At 41.6% G+C, this 21,008-nt stretch overlaps 1 protein-coding gene across 2 annotated transcripts in view; it reads left to right on the top strand.

The window, feature by feature from the left end:
- The first annotated feature begins 2,812 nt into the window (after nt 1–2,812).
- Nucleotides 2,813–21,008, top strand: part of homer1b (homer scaffold protein 1b) — a 54,800-nt gene continuing 36,604 nt past the window's right edge. Inside the window, exons 1-2 of one of the 2 annotated variants that reach the window (XM_060907863.1) lie at nt 2,813–2,855; nt 10,835–10,991. In XM_060907863.1, the coding sequence (XP_060763846.1) occupies nt 2,851–2,855; nt 10,835–10,991 (162 nt within the window). In that variant the 5' untranslated portion in view covers nt 2,813–2,850. Of the gene's footprint in view, nt 2,856–10,715; nt 10,992–21,008 lie in introns of those variants that run through there. The other variant, XM_060907862.1, reaches the window with a different exon arrangement.

The raw sequence follows: 21,008 nt of genomic DNA, 5'->3' as shown, positions 1-21,008 counted from the left end.
ACACAGAAAAGCTCCCGTCAGCCACTGGGCTTGAACCCAGAACCATCTTGCTGTGAGGTGACAGTGCTAACCACTACACCACCATGCCACCTATCTATAGTATATCTAGCTATAATAAACACTATCTATAATATACAATATCTATATTATGCATAAAAAATCTATAATATCAATAATATACAATATCTATAATATACAGTATACATTATAAATATGTATGCTATCAACAATATAAACAGTACACCATATACAGACAATATGCAGGATATTTACAGACAAGATACAATATACTAAAAATATACAAAGAGGAGTATACCGGAGGTACAAGTGGTACAGTAGCATAATGGCAAGGATGGATCAGGTCAGATATTTATGATGTTGATGGTATGGGGAAAGAAGCTATTAGTGGTGGTGGTGGTGTTCTTTGTCTGTGAGAAATAATGCTCTACAAGGGGTGGCACGGTAGTGCAGTGGTTAGAACTGTCACCTCACAGTAAGAAGGTTTTGGGTTTGAGCCCAGTGGTTGACGGGGGCCTTTCTGTGTGGAGGTTGCATGTTCTCCCCCTGTCTACATGGGTTTCCTCCCACAGTCCAAAGACATGCAGTTAGGCTAATTCTTCTTCTTCTTTTGGCTGCTCCCAATTAGGGGTCACCACAGCTGATCTTTCGTCTCCATTGCTCTCTGTCTTCCGCATCCTTCTCTACCACTTTCATGTCCTCTCTCACCACATCCATGTATCTCCTCCTTGGCCTTCCTCAGTTTCGTGTGCCTGGCAGCTCCATCCTCAACATTCTCCTTCCAACATGCTCTGCATCTCTTCTCAGGATGTGCCCATACCATCTCAGTCTCATCTCTCTTAGCTTAATTCCCAAGCTCTCCACATGTGCTGCCCCTCTGATGTGCTCGTTCCTTATCCTGTCCAACCTCCCATCGCAAACCTTAACATCCTCAACTCCGCCCCCCTCCAACTCCGCCTCCTGTCTCTTCGTTAAGGGTACGGTCTCCAATCCATACATCACAGCTTGTCTCACTACTGTCTTATACATCTTACCTTTCACTTTAGCTGGGACTTTTCTATCACAAATGACTCCCGAAATCCTTCTCCAACTGCTCCACCCTGCCTGCACTCTCTTTCACTATCGCAGCCCCCATTTTCCTGCACAGTTGACCCTAGGTACTTGAATTCACCAACTTTCTTTACATCTACTCCTTGCATCGTTACTACACTCTCATCCCCATTCTCATTGATGCACATGTTAGGCTAATTGGTGGCCTGTGACAGGAAGGGCATCTGGCATAAAACTATGCTCCAATTATTAATATGACATGTGGATCAGTAGGCCTGACAATAGTGCTGGATAAGGAAGAAGAAGAATGCTATAGTCTAGGAGGACAGTACAGTCTCAGAAATTAAAGTACATTACTGTACCTTTAGCGGTACACTGGCTTGTCATTGGCACAGTACCCTTATTTGTATCCATCCATCCATCCATCCATCCATCCATCCATTATCTGTAGCCGCTTATCCTGTCCAACAGGGTCGCAGGCAAGCTGGAGCCTATCCCAGCTGACTACGGGCGAGAGGCGGGGTACACCCTGATCATCGCAGGGCTGACACATAGACACTGACAACCATTCACACTCACATTCACACCTACGGTCAATTTAGAGCCACCAATTAACCTAACCTTTGGACTGTGGGGAAACCGGAGCACCCGGAGGAAACCCACATGGACACGGGGGGAGCATGCGAACTCCGCACAGAAAGGCCCTCGCTGGCCGCTGGGCTCGAACCCAGGACCTTCTTGCTGTGAGGTGACAGTGGTACCCATCTCATCTCATCTCATCTCATCTCATCTCATCATCTCTAGCTGCTTTATCCTGTTCTACAGGCAAGCTGGAGCCTATCCCAGCTGACTACGGGCGAAAGGCGGGGTACACCCTGGACAAGTCGCCAGGTCATCACAGGGCTGACACATAGACACAGACAACCATTCACACTCACATTCACACCTACGGTCAATTTAGAGTCACCAGTTAACCTAACCTGCATGTCTTTGGACTGTGGGGGAAACCGGAGCACCCGGAGGAAACCCACGCGGACACGGGGAGAACATGCAAACTCCGCACAGTATGGCCCTCGTCGGCCACGGGGCTCGAACCCGGACCTTCTTGCTGTGAGGCGACAGCGCTAACCACTACACCACCGTGCCACCCGACAGTGGTACCCTTGGGAACATATATGTAAAAAGGTACACATGGGGTCCAATAATGAGCCCTAGGGGGTACATTAGGGTGCCTTGGGGGACAGAACTGGATCCTACTGTACCCAGTGTAGTCTACTCTGCAGCTCAGATTCTGCTTGGCAGCAGCTTCTTCTTCATCCTCATCCTCATCCTCAGTGAGGTCTCCACTCATTCAGACAGCACTGTGGAGCTGGTCGGGTTTGCGCTCCACGCACCGCCTGGAAAGAAACGCGGTTCTTGCCAAGATGATGATATAAATGATCAGATTCGTGTGCGTCTCTCTCGGGTGGGTAGGTAGGCAGGCTGAGTGGGTAAACTCACGGTGGGATTTAACGGACACGCAACCCACACAGCGTCGGCCGGTACCGCTGCATGAGTGCGTGCGTGCGCGTGTGCGTGCGTGTGAAGATGCCGCCGTGCAGAATGGCAGCGCGCGCGGAGGAGCCACGGCTCCGGGACTGATGGACACGTTACTGACACGGTTCATTTCATATCCACACCAGAAGGCCACTCATACGAACCGGGAGAAGAAATCGGTTTAAATCTGCATTCTGTCTCAGGATCATTCTGCACGGAAGAAAAAAAAAAACCCAACCATCCAACATGGGGTAAGTTAATAACTGCGAATGGCTTTAATCAGGAGTGTGCATCAAACTGGGGTTTGCTGTCATTAATATCCTGCGTTGATGAGAATCCTGGTTTGACAGAAATGCTGTGCTTTAATTTTCTCCACCCCATAGATGCCTGGAACTTATAGACCAGATGGCAGCAGACAGAAAGAGAAATGAACCTCTACCCATCTGACAGAATTTCTATCTCTATCTCTATCTCTATTCCTTAGTGATGATTGATCTCATCTCCTTATTTCACCTAAATTCAACCTACTTCTATCATTTCATTGATGGACATTAAGCACTAACTTTCTCTGACTGACCTTACTGGATGTACAGCAATGCTCCACTATTTCTGAAAATCTAGGTCCATATCATCCATGCATGGATATTATATTATAAAAGAGTGTAGAATATAATATTGTTGGTTCCTGTCGTAAGGAACCAGTTTGCATCCCAACACTGGCAGCAGTGAGTTCTGAGTGATCCGAGTGTACATTGAACAGCTCAGCATTTCATCTTTATGGATGGCTGAAGATTTGCGATCGAGAAGACAGGCTTTAAACACATTCTCCATGCACGTAATTGGCCGTCTGCTCTTTTCTTGGATAAAGAAGGGCAAGCCAATTAGATAATGCAATATGTGCCATCTAAGTTCCTGCTAGAACGTGGTTGCTGGTTGGAAAATGGAGGTTTTACTTGATATTCTCAAGTATTTGAAGTTACAAAAGGGCAGCTATTATTGATTAAATGAAATGGTACACCAGCAATTATGATTATGGCTACTACTGAGACGTTGTATTAGCTAAGGACGAGTGTATATTATAAAATTAATAGATTCCTCTCTGATTATCCGCTCCCCTTCAACTGATTCAGTTTATTTGCTGAGGAATTACATCACTATTAGATGTTCTTTGTTGTCATGGAAAAGCACTCTCTCGTTTTAAGCAGCACTTTGTGCTTTATTCCGTAATAAAATTGTGATAATTGTAGTTCTGAGGCAGTACAGTGGTGCAGTGGGTAGCGTTGCCACCTCACAAATCCACAGTCATGATGGTTCGATCATGAGCTCAGGTTAAAGTCTGTGTGTAGTCTTTGTGGGTTTTCTGGTTTAGTTATGCTAAATTGCCCTTAAGTGTGACGGAGTGTGTGAACGTGCATGCATGGCGCCCTGTCATGGACTTGCATCTAGTTCATAGTGTCTTCAGTGTTCTCAGGATACAGGGTAGGGTTATGACTGTGAAAGTGTTTTCAAAATTTCTACTTTCCTGATGTTGCATTTGGTGAACTTTTACTCATATATTACTTTTTTGAAGTTATTTTTATTGGGTCATGCAAAAACCTCCCGCACCCACAACATCACCTCACTTTTGATAAATACATTGCCCAAGCGCGAGAATCCTGGATGGAGGGATGATTTCAAGTTCCTCTTTGAACTCTGTGAAGCATACAAGTTTTACCAAAAAGAAGTAAAATGGCCTCAAATCAAATGGTGCAAACTGCCTTCACTTCACAGTGCCAGATGGAATTCAAGAGGAATTTTTGCATTAATTGCCTTTTTCCTCCTTTCCAAGTGGAGAGATAACTTGAAACTCATTTGCAATTTCATTGCAACCACATGGGCACAGGTCTGGTTTTCTAATCAGCACTATTCACAGAATGTTTACGATGGCCTGCTCTCGGCCATCTCAGAACTTAAGTGTTCCAAAGCTGTGAAATGCTTCACCACTCATTGGGTAAAGGAACCTTCACTGCTTGATGTGCCTCGCTCCAATATAGTGGCTGAGCGAGGTGTAAAGCTGATGGAGCAGATCCACGCCACTTGCAAAACTGACAAATATCCGAACAGTAAATTTATCAACACTAATTCAGACATTTGAAACCCTTTGCTGCAGATCTTCAATAATAATATATTATTTCTAACTTCTTCTGCCAATGTAGATACTGGTTCATTTTGAAAATATATTTGGTTTACAGACGATTCTATGACTTAATTTGCTGTTTTAGCAATGTGAGGCTTTTGTGGGGTTTGCGGGCGTCATTTTTCGTTGTTTAAATAGCAAATTACTTAAGGTGCGGGAGGTTTTTTCAATGTATGAACAAAAAAAGGTTATTTTTGTGAGTTTTAGGCTAAAGTTCATCATTTAAACCCACAGGCTTAAAAATCTAAAATGAGTCATAACCCTAATACAGGGGTTACTGAAGGTTAATCATTGAATGAATGAATAATTGTAGGCTTGTAAACCCATGGAAGGAGCCTGCAGTCCGTCAATTTGGTCTTCAAAGGTTATTACACTTTTAAGTCTTTTGAGTCCCATCCAAGTTTTAAATTAGGTAAATCCAAGCTTTTTCGATAAAACTTGTAAATAAAATTTGGCAGAGTACACAGAGAGAGAGAGAGAGAGAGAGAGAGAGAGAGAGAGAGAGAGAGTTCTGCTCTTTCAATTCTTCTCCACTACACTGATTGAAAATGTGCGACATGTTTGGGAAAATATTTGCCTCATCCACTTTCCTCTACTGTGTACATTTGTTTCGAACAATTTCAGCATGTGATTTTCTGTTCTGCATACTAGACTACTTGATGAAGCAGATTAACTTTGAGGATTTGAGACCGAAACCAATCTGAAACCCAACCATATGTGTGACAGTTATGTCACTTCGACCACTAAAGAAGGATTGGTTCCCATAGACTACAAAGTAGTTTGAAATTATATACGGGAGCATTATTAGACGAGGGTGAACACGTTTATCCTTGGGTGCTGACTGGTTATAGGAAGCAGGTCGTGTGAAATGGTTTTAATCACACCAGGGTTACTACTATCACTCGTCCGGGGTGAATGCAGATTAGTGTTTCACCTCTCGCACCAATGACTACAGTGAGACTGGGAATTCTCCGTTAGGATCTGTACAAAATCACAACAGTGCTCAGTTTTTTCACAACGACCAGCAAAACTAGATCACGAAGATCGTTGGGTTATAATATGCTTCACCTGAGTGCCTCATGAAGAAAACTCAAAGCCTCCTGCACAGCATACACTTCACGTAACTGCTCTGATATTGCACGCATAAAGGTGACACAGTGCAAGCACTTATTTTGAATAGAACGCTGTGCTTAGATGTAGACGCAAATGAAGCAGATGTACCGGTACTAAAATATCCAACGCTGAATAAACATATACAGGATTCAGGATTCAAGTCCATAAAGAACACTATATTATTGAATACCTCAAGCTAAACTACTCTTTTTCCGTAGCCACTGTGATTGCTGCTGAATTTTAATGGTAATTATGCAATGCGCCTTTGATGTTGTTCAAAGATTTTTCAGCCCTGAGTGCAGCGTAAGCTCAGTGTTCCAACTGCACCCTTTCTTTCCCTTTTGTTCTCTTTTTTCTCGCAACACCCCCAGATCTCACTTCTCTGTTTCACTCTTTCCCCCTTTCATGCATCCACATTTCTGTACATCAGCCCAGTGGCAGCTGATTAGAAGCATGCTAATGTGATTAAACACCCCACAAATAAGTCGAACTAACTACTGTATATCTCACTAAATACCTCTGTGTCTGGTTTCTCTTATTTTGCTTTGTTTGAGTCTGTGATTTGATTATGCTGGTGCTGTATGTTGAGATGAATACCATAAAGCATTAGTCTTTCCAGGGAAAGGGTTTATCTCTGGAATTAGTCAAGTCTGATGATGATACAGGAAAACTATGGATGGATGTCGAAGCTGCCCTTTAATGCAGCTCTGAGGTCTGCTGGACTGATGGTCTATAAGAGTGTTTTGTAATGATTTAGTTAATGATTAATGCTGGTCGTGGAACAGTGTAAAAAGGCAAATTTGGCCCAGAGGCAACAGGAACAAGAGGACGTAGAGTCCCATTACTCAGATCGGTTTTATTTGTGTAGCACTTTTAACAGTAGACAAAGCAGATACAAAGCAGCTTTACTGAAACCCAGGTGTAGATCTAGAGCTTTAATGAGAAAGCCAGAGGTGGCAAGGTAAAACTCCATGAGACAACATGAGGAAGAAATCTCGTGACTCAAAATGGAACCCATGCTCTTCTGGAGAGCGGAACGCTAAATCTTTACCATACTGTGAATAAGAGTCCTGGGATTAGCACAGACTTTATGATGACAGCAACAATTCTTAAGTACAGTAAGTGTGTAATCTCAAATCTGTAATCCACTCTATGAGGGAGAGATTATAGACAGAAGCAGAGATATGATTTGGCCAAACAACAAACAGTGACTATGAAGCTAATCTGGGTAAAAACCGGTTACCACATTTTGACCTTCCAAACCGGTGGTGCCCAAGTCTTATCCAATATGAACCAGTGTGTCTGCAGGGTTTCATTCCAACCGCAGAAGAGCACACTTGCTTTATCAGTTAGTGTTCGTCTTTAACCAACTGATAAGTTGTATCAGGTGCGCAGCCCTACTGGCCCTTTGGACAACCTTGTTGTAGATCCAAAGCAGCTTTACAGAAATCCAGATGTAGATTTAGATCCTTAATGAGCAAGTCAGGTGTGATGGTGGCCAGCAAAACCTCCTGAGATAACGTGAGGAAGAAACTATGAGAGGAACCAGGTTCAAAAGGGAGCCACCCGCTTCTGGAGTTCATTGGAAAGTGGGATTATAACTCAATATTCTACTACAGATGTATATTGTAAGTTCAAACATTCCAGTGTGTTGAAAGGATATTCCGTTGAGTGTACTGCAAATAAACGTGACAAGTGTCACAGCAGTATTTAAATATAAGTCTACAGTATCCAGTTGAGCTTATCCACATGACACTTGGGCACTTGAGACTTTGGGAGATGCAAATCTTTAGGGTCTCTACGTGGAATCATCCATAGCAGCAGAAGGTGAATACTGCAAGTAACATTGACTGTAGAAAACAGGGACAGCACATCATCTCGAAAAAGTGAAACCACCACAGGTCTAGTGGCCCTGCTGGCTGGCTGCAGTACAATTTTTAGCCCCGCCCATGTGTTTCAATGAAAAAAATAGCCTCTTTTTCCCCATGTCACTTTTCTCGTCTAAACTGTCTTTCCATCGACAGTGTCGAATTCGAGCAGTTAGTTTTCCCCATGCTGATATCTGCACGTTTATTTTCCCACAGAATTTAGTTTTTAAAATATTATTCTACAATCCCAATTCCAAAAAAGTTGGGACGCTGTGTAAAACATAAATAAAAACAGAATGTGATAATTTGCAAATCATGGATACGCTATATTTCATTGAAAGTAACATAAAAAAACATATCAAATGTTGAAACAGAGAAATTTTATTTTATTTTTTTTAAATATATGTTCATTTTGAATTTGATGTCAGCAACACATTTCAAAAAAGTTGAAAAAATTGCTCAACAGTTCGGGGTCTCCTTTGTCGTATTTTAAGTTTCATAATGCACCAAATGTTTTCAATAGGAGACAGATCTGTACTGCAGGCAGGCCAGTTTAGCACCCGGACTCTTTTATTACAGAGTTATGCAATTGTAATATGTGCAGAAAGCAGTTTGGCATTGTCTTGCTGAAAGAAAGAAAGCCTTCCCTGAAAAAGATTTTGTCTGGATGGCAGCATATTGCTCTGAAACGTGTTTCTATCATTCGGCATTAATGATGCCTTCCCAGATGTACAAGCTATCCATGTCATGTACACTAATGCACTCTTATATCGTCACAGATGCTGCTTTTGAACTGTACACTGATAACAAGCCGGATGCTCCCTCTCCTCTTTAGCCTGGAGGACGTGGGGTCCATGATATCTAAAAAACATCTCAAATTTCAATTTGTCAGACCTCGGGACAGTTTTCCACTTCGCCTCAGTCCATCATAAAAGAGCTCGGGCCCAGAGAAGGTGGTGGTGTTTCTGGATATTGTTTATATCTGGTTTTAACTTGCATTTGTAGATGCAGTGATGAACTGTTTTCACTGATGATGGTTTTCTGAAGTGTTCCTGAGCCCATGCAGTGATTTCCACTACAGACACGTGTCTGCTTTTAATGCAGTGTCTCCTGAGGGCCTGAAGATCACAGGCATCCAATGTCAGTTTTCAGCCTTGTCTCTTGCATACAGAGATTTCTCCAGATTCTCCATATTGCGATATTATGTATCACAGATGATGGGATCCACAAATTCTTTGCAGTTTTACACTGAGGAATGTTATTCTTAAATTGTTGCACTGTTTGCCCATGCAGTCTTTCACAGAGCGGTGAACCCCTCCCCATCTTTGCTTCTGAGAGACTCTGCTTTTCTGGGATGCTCTTTTTATCCCCTTTGGACACAAGGAAAAATGCTATGGAACTTCATGTGTACAATTGTACACATTATGTCCGAAGGGGTTATACCCAATCATGTTACTGACCTGTCGCCAATTAATCTGATTAGTTTTTTTAACCACAATTACACAATTTTTCCAGTGTTTTGTTGCCCCGTCCCATTTTTAAACAAATGTGTTGCTGTCTTTAAATTCAAAATGAACATATATTTTTCAAAAAATATAATTTCTCAGTATGTTGTCTTTGTAGTATTTTCAGTGAAATATAGAGTTTCCATGATTTGCAAATCATAACATTCTGTTTTTATTTACGTTTAACAGAATTCCAACTTTTTTGGTACCGTTAGCCATTTCTTTTAAAATGTTTGAAACATTGAAAGCTTTTATAGGAAAAGGCTAGTTTAATCATGCTTGCTACCTAGCCATATAGCCACCTTGATAGCTATATTATTTCAGCATTAACAACATCCAGCCAGCCAGCTATCGAAATTTGTTCATCAGTGAACATGTACACTACTAATAAAATTAGGATGGATTTTATAAGTAGGCTAGTTTAGTTAGTTAGTTAGTTAGTTAGTTAGTTAGTTAGTTAGTTAGTTAGTTAGTTAGTTAGTTAGTTTATAGTGCGCTCAGAATAGCCATGTGTCCCAAATAATGACTTACAGTATTAACTCATCGGTATGATAAATGGATAACGTTAGTCACATCAATGTAGCGGATTTCCAGTTCATGTGAAAAATGACTTTCCCAGATGCATCCATATTAATGAAATATCTCCAGTTGAAACTATTTAAGTTCTTTGGATCAATGTAATAAAGAGAATTTGAGAACGTGCTTTTATCCGTCTGATCATTTCTACCACTGGGGAACGGGCCAGGCCTACCAAAGCAGTCAGTTTACCTGACTTCGACTCTCGTCTCTACTGCGCAGACCGTGGCTCCAAATTTGACAGCATGGCAGAGGTGTTTTGGCTTCATTTCTATAAAATGGGAGGCAATTGAGCCATACCATCCATGTTTTCTGCAGTCGGTGGCCAGTACAGTATATTTGTACGAAGAACAGATCCAGTAGGTGCAAATATGCAGGAGAAGTATTCAACTGAACTACAAATGAATGTCACAATAATTAATAATATGTATAATAACAACAGTAATTATGGTCTTCTGCTTATTCACTGAAGCATATTGCGATCAATAACTAGAATGCTATGTTATTTCTATAAACCTCAACATTTGAATGAAAATAGAATCATGTCGTCTCGTGGGTTCCCAAAACAAAGATATCTTTGGTTAAAATTTTACTCCAACGAACTGAAGCCACTCTTGTTTTAGAACAAACCCTAGCACAGGAGTAACAGTGTAGATCATGGGACCATGACAGAGTACCTTCTTCCATACTATATTTAGTCCCCACCCCGACCCGACCATTCTCCCCCACCCGACACCTGCCAAACAGCTGGCATTTCCATCTCAGCTGAGTGACTTGTATCTGCTTGTCGAATGCTCCGTAAAGCAGGACACCGATGTATCTAGCTAGGTGGGTGGGACCACCTAAGTTTGTCTGGTTCCTGCTGAAAGCAAGATGGAGGCCAGAGAGATGGTCCTCCGACTCCCGGGTCGTGCAAGCTCACTCAGTGGCTTTGGTCAGACAACGGTGTTGCGGCACAAAGAGGTTCATCATTTCTTCTTTGTCCCCTTCAGGGAGCAGCCCATCTACAGCACACGGGCACATGTCTTCCAGATCGACCCCAATACCAAGAAGAACTGGATGCCCACCAGCAAGCATGCAGTCACGGTCTCCTACTTCTATGACAGCACCAGGAATGTGTACAGGATCATCAGCCTGGATGGGTCAAAGGTAAAATAAAATAATATCTGCTTTGCATGTGCAGGTTTCTTTTCCGGGACAGAAAGATGTCTTTGGCATTGATCTTTCTCTTACATTTAACATTGCTTCATTTTTTGCCAGTGTTGTTTTTGCAAGTGGCTTTGTGCAAGTTTTGATACTCAGCAATGTCTACATTTAAGCAGTAATAAAACAAAACATATATGAACGCACTATTATGGTATCTTCTCTTTCTATAGAGAGCAGCATACATTGGAGCACTGGACACAATGTAGTCCATGCAACTACACAGATATAATAAAAAAAAAAAAAAAACAATCTTTGCTAGTATTCATGTAGTCACATGCTTGTACGGTTCACGTTTTACATTCTGAGTTTGATTTTTTTTAATTAATTTTTTTTTTTTTTACATGCAACTCTGTAGCATCGACACAATACCAAAGTCAGTACATTGATTTCATATGGAGCCTATTTTGGTGCACCAATCCTGCATCATAACCCCTTAAGGGCAACGACCATGATTAGTATTGGAATCACACTCCCTACTTTCAGTGAGCTACAAGCAGAATCCAAGACATTACTGCACTGTAAGGCATCCATATTCATCATTATATGAAAAATGCATACACTTTCTCATGCACTACATGTCTGCTTACATGAACCTCTTAGGTGAGATGAAACATTGCAGCTCTGGCTACTGGCAAATCAAGCAACTCAATCCTAGTATCTTACCCCTTCTTGCAGATTTGAGACTGGTTAAAATAGCTCACACAACAGTGTGTGTGTGTGTTTGTGTATTAGAGTTCTCTGTACCACAGCTCCAGAGTTTCAGAGACAGAAATAACGTGTGAAGCGATCCCAGCATGCTGAAGTGGGTTTAACTGCTTGGTACTGCCTCGACATTCAAAACAGTGGTTAATACCACATCAAAACAATCACCATTGGTTATTTTCACGCAACCGTCATCAAAATTGATTTTGGCAAATTCACTTTGGCAGTGATGGCTTTAGCTGTACAACATGTTACGTTGTAAATGTGCCTCTGGATGTTGCTCTTGTACAGCATCTGAAGTATTGCAGTAAATATATTTTATATGTGAGGTCTTTATGAGAAGCAAGGTGAGACCAGGGCAGTGAAATGAGGTCAGACGTAATAAGAGCATGGTCTTTAGGCTACACTGGGGAGATGATAGTTCAGTTATGGCCGGTGGCACGTTAACAGGACACTCCACTAATCCATTGGTTTATTTAACACCTTGCCTGATATCTAAGCTGTAATATGCCTCTCTTCTCATCTTACTCACAATTTATGGATTCGACTCTGACCTCTGTAAATTCCAACAGAGACCAAGCACAGAGTCGAAGCTCCACCATTGAATGCTCTTAAGCCTTGAATGACACTGAACTTACCTAGACCTATTGTACAGTGTCAGGAGACTAGCACTGGTCCAGTATGTAGAGGATATTACACGGTTGCATGAAGGTATGAAGTTATCTTTGAGTAGTGAAAATATTTTCAACAGGAGAAGATAAGCGTCATATCTTCATGCAACCGTGTAATTTTCTTTACATTATATGGGCAGCTCCACAAAAAATACGCAAGTTAATCAAAAGAATTTTAATTTTGAACCGGTTCGCCATTTTGACGGTCAAGTCAGTGGAAGTGACGTCATCGGAGTGAAATATCGGGAATTATTATACATACAGGAGGCTTTTTTGATGGAATAAAAATGTGTTCTATTCCTTTCTAGTGGGTTTCATTCAGTTGGTTTGATAGCATGCAATATTGTTAGCCTATCGCTTATCCTACGTGTATTACGTCACTCTACCCAGTGGAGAATGAGCATTGAATATGGTTTACAATATTGCATGGTAGTCAAGACGACATGACGTCACACATCGGAGACATAAAACTTTAGCACTAGCGAGTGAGTGACTGTGATAATTTGTAAACAAACATGGCCACCAGGTTGGCTTCATTAAATACGGAAGATTTTGAGAGAATTTTGTCAGAGAAAGACGTGTTGAACATCCGAAAGGAATGTATTATAATAATAATAATAATAATAATAATAATAGGGCGTCACGGTGGTGTAGTGGTTAGCGCTGTCGCCTCACAGCAAGAAGGTCCTGGGTTCGAGCCCCGGGGCCGGCGAGGGCCTTTCTGTGTGGAGTTTGCATGTTCTCCCCGTGTCCGCGTGGGTTTCCTCCGGGTGCTCCGGTTTCCCCCACAGTCCAAAGACATGCAGGTTAGGTTAACTGGTGACTCTAAATTGACCGTAGGTGTGAGTGTGAATGGTTGTCTGTGTCTATGTGTCAGCCCTGTGATGACCTGGCGACTTGTCCAGGGTGTACCCCGCCTTTCGCCCGTAGTCAGCTGGGATAGGCTCCAGCTTGCCTGCGACCCTGTAGAAGGATAAAGCGGCTAGAGATAATGAGATGAGATGAGATGAGATAATAATAATAATAATAATTATGGCTTTTTTCGTGGTATATCAGATGTATTCCATTCAGCTAGCATGATACTGAACTCGTCTTCGACTCGTTCAGTATCATGCTAGCTGAATGGAATATATCTGATATACCACTTAACGCCAGCCAATATTATTTAAATATCTCACTCAAATCTGCAATGTATTTTGTATGCAAAATGCAAGTTTTTCAACGCAAGAAGATAAACTTCATATCTTTAAGCCAATGTGTGATTTTCTTTTTATTATATAGACACATTCAAACAAAAAGTACCCAAATTTATCAAAACAATTTATCGATTTCCTCACGAGATTTATGTCACAGTTTTGAATCTGCATGTCCTGGATGTAGCCCGTATGAAACGTACGAGTGGTATATTTCCCAGTAAAGCACTCGTGTCCATATAATATATGTAGTTTATTCTTTAAAAGTTCTCCCTACTTAAAAAATATTTGTTTAATCAGACAATTATTATTATTATTATTATTATTATTATTATTATTATTATTATTATTATGTGATGTTTGACCCTTTTAAACAAACGAAGTAACAAATTTAACATTAACCTGTTTTTATGACTGACTGTTGTAACATACACTTAAGGGCAGGATGCAAATAAATATATTCAGTGTGTGTTTTATTAAGGACAGTCCACAATCATAGGCAATATCCATAGCTGGGGTCATAAAACACAAAGGCATCATCAAGGAAGAATGACCCATAATCAGACTGGAAACCAGGTATAAGTTGGAAAAATGGGAGACAAAAACAGAAAACAAGGCTCAGTAAAGTATGGAAACACTCTGCAAGACTTCGCGAGAGGAAAAGGAAACAGTGAGGTATAAATTGAGAACAGGTCCACAAACCAACGACAAGACAAGGCAGAGACAGGCCCTCTAGCTATATCCCCTGGATATTATCAATCTAGATGACCAAGAGCAGTCCTGAAAATGATCTTCGGCCAGTATAAAACTTTTTAAACTATAAGTTTCAGATATAAAAGATTTGAAACTGTCCAAGCCCTGCACAGGTTCATGTGCTCTCAAGCCTGAAGCAGCTGATTACACAGCGTGTACAGATTCTGATGAGAACTCTCACAGCACTGATCAGAAAATAAAAAGGAACTGTAAATCCAAGAGGTTTATATGAATATTCAACTCCTTGAGCACCATGTGTGGACATTAAAAAAAGCTCAACCTGTCAATCTCTCAAGATCGGACGCACTTCCTTTATTGGTTTACACTTTGTCTCAATGTTCAGACCAGTGTTTGAGTGATTAACTGGGACACTGTAGTGCGTTCGTTAGAACACTTTGATTTAGATTGGCTAGTGTTTGCTTGATTGATTAGTGAACATTAGTTCTGGCCGTCAGCAGTAAATTAAGAGTTGATGACCTGTCAGCATAAATTCTGATCTCATTCAGTTATATGTTTGACAGTACTGCATGTCACCGAGAATATTAGTACTGGTTTATAAACATGTTTATGATCCTGTATGGACCAGACAGCTACAGCTAAGACCAAACCTTAAAGGAATACATTCTTTTTTCTTCAGATCAATCTTTTTTCTCTTATGCATATGTAACCACCGTATGTGTCTTAATGTGTATACTTTACACACTAATTTTTCTTTCCACACATTTCCTTGTAATTCAAAAAGAAATGCAGAAAACATGTTTATTCAAACCTTTTAGTCTGTCACTAAACATTTATGTGCTTTCCTAAATTTTGCAAGTGAAGGTATTTATGAAGTTCAAAAGTTGTATAATTCATCATTCTTTCAGAGAAGGATCACATTTGCAGAGAGAAGAATTTGTGTTTATATATTGCCATAGTACTCAGTTTTGGTTTTAAAGCTACACTGCCTTTCAGATTTTTCAAGTGTAGGCCATAAAAATAATTTTCCTGACACCCAAATGTAGGTGCAATTAGTTTAAGTGAGTGATCAATCTCATTAAATCTGAAGGTTAATAATTAAAATTGAATCAGTCTCATTTGAATCATACCATTGAATCATTCTCATTGAATCAGTCTCATTGAATCGTCTCATTGAATCGTTTTCATTGAATCATACCATTGAATCAGTCTCATTGAATCGTTTTCATTGAATCAGTCTCATATTATCATTAAATCACTCATGGAATCAGTCTCATTAAATAATACCATTAATTTTGGTGCTTAATAATAAATTATCAAACAGCTAAATTATGGTATATTCCAAATTATTATGATCACTTACCGTATCACATAAATCATATGCATCTTTGAATTCTTTTGAGATTGGATGACTTCAGAAATATCGGAACACAAATAAACACACAGTTTCAATAATAAATGAATTTATTATAACAAAGATTAAAAAAATGGATAATGGCAATTGAAATATATACAAATATGATATATACTTGATGAGGGTGTGTGTGTGTGTGTGTGTGTGTGTGTGTGTGTGTGTGTGTTTGTGTGTGTGTAAAAAAAAAGAAATTAAACATTAAACATGAAACATGTAGTGTGTGTGTGGGAGTTGACCACGTGTTTCTAAGTGAAAACAAGGGAGTTAGCTTTGGTTGCTAAGACAAAAGAATTAGCTTTGTGTTGCTAGCTAAGGAGGGTGTGTCACCACGTGGGGTTTGAGAACAAAGGATTTAGCTCTGGTTGTTAGCTAAGATGTGTTGGCCACGTGTGGAGACACAGATTAGCCTTGTGTTGCTAGCTAAGACAAAGGGATGCTAGCTAGCATGTGTTTGTGTGTGAAAGGCTTGGTGACCACGTGGTAAGGCCTATGGCCTAGCAAAAGAAAGGCTAGCGTGGGATGCTAACTGAGGTGTGTTTGACCACGTGGAGACACAGATTAGCCTTGTGTCGCTAGCTAAGACAAAGGAATGCTAGCTAAGGTGTGTTTGTGAGGCCTGTGGAGGAGGGCCACCACGTGTTCTCCTTTGGGACAATACAATTAGCCCTGGATGCTAATGGGACAAAAGAATTAGCCGTAGGCTAATTTCACTAGCTTATAACAGTACTGAATCCACTGAAATCTTGATGAGGTCAAGATGTGTGTAAATAATGAAATTAAAGTATTAGAAAGAAAGAGAGAGCATGCAACCTATTAAACAAAACTGAGATCAAAACAATAATTAACTCAACATGCTGCGTGTTTACAGTGTACACATTTAAACTGTTCCTGAGTTTAAATTCACACTTCTTCATAAAAGCTAATTCCTAAGACTAGATTTTTGCTCAAATGCCAAGTCTTATTCAGTATCTTGCCTTTAGCAAAATTATGAAGAGATGTTCCGAGACTTTGGAGTTTCCGTTGTGAAGCACGTGAGTTGCTTCTGTAGAAAGCGCAGAGAATTTCTTGGTCCGATGGTCGTTTGTGATGAAAAGTCTCTGATCAGAATAACGTGCACAGCGCTTTAATTAGGAGGAATTTCGGTCGCTCCTAACTTTTAAATTAACTGCTTGGCGGCAGTTTGTACGTACTTGATAATAGAAATAAAAACCGGTTGTAACTCAAGCTGAGTTTAAAAATCGCGCGATCTTAGAGTCTACCGTGGCCAAAGGTAAACAAAGAAAAGCGCGAAACTCTGATTCTTGCAAGAAAGGAGAAAAAGACGTCTTATCTGGTTTGCTTGCCGGAGCAAAAATCTCTTTGTGCCTGCAGACCGCTGGTCCAGACAGAAAGAGGAAGAAGGAAGCGTTGTTCAGTTGCTTATAGAGTTGTAGAGGAAGTGACGTAGATGATCCTGCCCATGCGTGACGTAGGACAACGCGGAAGTTGGCTGGGAGTTGTAGTCCTTAGACGGACTGTGGATTGTACCTACACAATTATTTTTGTTTAGTGGACTGAAAGCTACTGAATTTGAATCACAGACTTCCAATTTTATTCATTTTTTTAAAATAGAACAATTAATGAATTTAGGGCCATGTGGCCCTAAATTCTTCACTATTTTTTCCTGCTTCACCATGACGCAATACAAGATACTACGTCATACATCATGTGGTGGGCTTTCCCCGTTTGTGCAAGGCATTGTGGGATACAAATTTGAAACAGGAGAGAAACATGGAGGACGTGTGGGAATGAAACATAAAAGACCGACGACAGTAACGGAAAGCGAGAAGAAAAGATGTTATGTTATATATGAAGGAAAGGAAACACAGGACCAAACTAATAAATATCGGCGGTCAGCGAGCACCTCGGTGTAATCAGCTGTTCGTTTAGCGACAGAACGATGGAGCTGTCAGTGCACGCTCAAAGGTAAACCTGCGCATGCGCACATGGACTTCCTCTGTCTGCTTGACTGCGTGAAGTGAGCGATTCCATGCACATTATTTGCTCGGGAATCCCTTCAAATTAAATAACTTCCCAGCCACAGAATGGCCTGATATTTTGTGAGATATTACAGAAATAAACATCTATCACAATGACCACATTTCAGAGGGAACTAAATTTCATTGATTTTATGAAATCGAAAGGCCGTCTAGCTTTAAGTTTAATGATTACCACTGAACATCAGGGAAAGTGTAATTATCCAGTATTGCTCTGTAGTGTTAAAGACTTCATGTTAAAACTATAATGAATTTCCTGGCTACACAATTGCACTTTTTAACCATACAGGACATAGTTATAGAAGATAGTTATTTATAATCATGCTATCTGTTATCACCCAGATGAGGATGGGTTCCCTTTTGAGTCTGGTTCCTCTCGAGGTTTCTTCCTCGTGTCGTCTCAGGGAGTTTTTCCTTGCCACCGTCACGTCAGGCTTGATCATCATCTCGTTATCTCTAAATGCTTTATCCTGTCCTACAGGGTCGCAGGCAAGCTGGAGCCTATCCCAGCTGACTACGGGCGAAAGGCGGGGTACACCCTGGACAAGTTGCCAGGTCATCACAGGGCTGACACATAGACACAGACAACCATTCACATTCACACCTACGGTCAATTTAGAGTCACCAGTTAACCTAACCTGCATGTCTTTGGACTGTGGGGGAAACCGGAGCACCCGGAGGAAACCCACGCAGACACGGGGAGAACATGCAAACTCCGCACAGAAAGACCCTCGCTGGCCACAGGGCTCGAACCTGGACCTTCTTGCTATGAGGTGACAGCGCTAACCACTACACCAACGTGCCGCCGCTTGGTCATCAGTGATAAATTTCATCTCATCTCATTATCTGTAGCCGCTTTATCCTGTTCTACAGGGTCGCAGGCAAGCTCGAGCCTATCCCAGCTGACTACGGGCGAAAGGCTGGGTACACCCTGGACAAGTCGCCAGGTTATCACAGGGCTGACACATATGCCGCTTTTCCACTACAAACGCGGCTGAGCCGTGCCGTGCTGAGTCGAGCTGAGTCGAGCTGAGCGGGGCTGTTGGAGTTGCATTTCGACTACAACCGCGCTGAACCGTGCTGGCTGGAAGTGGGTGGACACATTGGGTGGAGTTAGCGAAAGTGGGTGGACATCACGTGATGTCGTTAAGCAGCGCAAACAGTGACATCAGTGAGCTTTTAAGCGGTAGTCTCACAACCCGAATAGTAAACAATAAACATGGAGGACATGGAGTCGTTAGTGTTGCTGGTCTTGGTGCTGTGGCTTGTTGTCACCGACAACGCCAACAGATACTGGCAAGAGCGTATAGATGAGGCGAGGCGCATAAGGCTTCAGAAATTCTCGTAATTCGTAATTCTTCTTCTTCCGGGTTTGCGGTGTTTACAGATCCCAGCGTGCTTGCGGGGCGTGTGTGGGCATGTGAGGACACTCCTCCTCACCAATCAGTGCACAGGGGAGTGTCTGCTCACGCCCCCAGCCTCACTCGGCTCGCTTTGGCTCGCTTCAGCCCCACTCCAAAACCGTGCGAGTTTTAGGGGCTAAGCAGGGCTGAAGCGAGCCGAGTCATGCTGTTTTTTGGTAGTCGAAACGCGAGCCGTGTCGGGCTGAAGTGAGCTGAAGCGAGCTGAAGTGAGCTGAAAAAGGGTAGTGGAAAAGGGCCAATAGACACAGACAACCATTCACACTCACATTCACACCTACTGTCAATTTAGAGTCACCAGTTAACCTAACCTGCATGTCTTTGGACTGTGGGGGAAACCGGAGCACCCGGAGGAAACCCACGCGGACACGGGGAGAACATGCAAACTCCACACAGAAAGGCCCTCGCCGGCCACAGGGCTCGAACCCGGACCTTCTTGCTGTGAGGCGACAGTGCTAACCACTACACCACCGTGCCGCCATAAATAAATTTATTAGGGATAAAAGTAGTTCATATGTTTAAAGTCTTTATTCTTCTATAAAGCTGCTTTGTGACAATGTCTGTTATTAAAAGTGCGATACAAATAAACTGACTTGACTTGAAACACACTGAATATGTTAACAATGAAATATTTGTGAAGTGCTTTGGGATTCAGGTGCTAATTTGTTGGAGTATTCTCTGTTCTTCCTGTGAGAACTTAGTGGTTGTGCGCTGTGCTAACAGTTACAGTGGTGTTTAATAGAAGAAAAATTTCCAGTGATCTCCAGCATAAGGGATAATGCTTAGATTTTGTTATTAGCTATTTAAAATGAAACAGCACAATCTGTTTTTCTCACACACCATTTTCCAACAATGTTCAGTTTGTATATTAATGAGAAATCCAGTGGTAGAAGAGAACAAACGTCGGACTTAAATTTCCAGAACGTAGTACGGCTATACACTCACCGGCCACTTTAATGGGAACTTGTTCTTGACTCGAAGATTCCTGTTCTTGGCTGCAGGAGTGGAACCCAATGTGGCCTTCTGCTGTTGCATGCCGAGATGCTTTTCTGCTCACCACGGTTGTAAAGAGTGATTATATGAGTTACTATATCCAGCTCAATCCATTTTCCTCTGATCTCTCTTATCAACAAGGCGTTTGTTTCCACCCACAGAACTGTCACTCACTCACGCAGTGTTTTTTTGTTTTTCACACCATTCTGTGTAAACTCTAGACTGTTGTATGTGAAAACCCCAGGAGATCAGCAGTTTCTGAAATACTCAAATAAACCAGTCCATCTGGCTCAAACCAACACCCACAGTGCCACAGTGAAAGAAAGTCACTCTTTGAAATCGCAGTGTTTCCCGTTCTGATGTTTGAAGTGAACATTAACTGAAGCGCTTGAGTTGTATCTGCATGATTTTATGCATTGTGCTGCTGTCAAAGGATTAGCTGATTAGAGAACTGCATCAAACAGCAGGTGGGTGGGGGTTCCTAATAAAGTGGCCGGTGAGTGGACAACTTGGTTCGGCTAGTTAGAGATCTACAAGATGAGAAGCATGATCACATCTGTTTGAGCAGCGTGTACAGATGAGGAGGTAAATGAGCCTGACAGACTAAATGACCAAAGCACTGCTGCATCGCTCTCTTTAGATTGAAATGAAGTAATCCCGACTATAATATCAGTTGATCCTGCCACTCAGGTAAATAAATGCATATAATCTAGGAGTAGTCATGGAAGTTTTTTCCAAGTAGTAGCACATTATTCCGGGTCATACTGTACAGCTTTGACTTCAAAATTTCAAAATGGCCCATGTACATACTCTGGTGGT

This window comes from Neoarius graeffei, chromosome 24, assembly GCF_027579695.1.
Source record: "Neoarius graeffei isolate fNeoGra1 chromosome 24, fNeoGra1.pri, whole genome shotgun sequence".
NCBI classification, from domain to species: Eukaryota; Metazoa; Chordata; class Actinopteri; order Siluriformes; family Ariidae; genus Neoarius; species Neoarius graeffei.
Note: the sequence above shows the minus strand (reverse complement) of the source record. Positions and strands in the feature narration are given on the sequence as shown.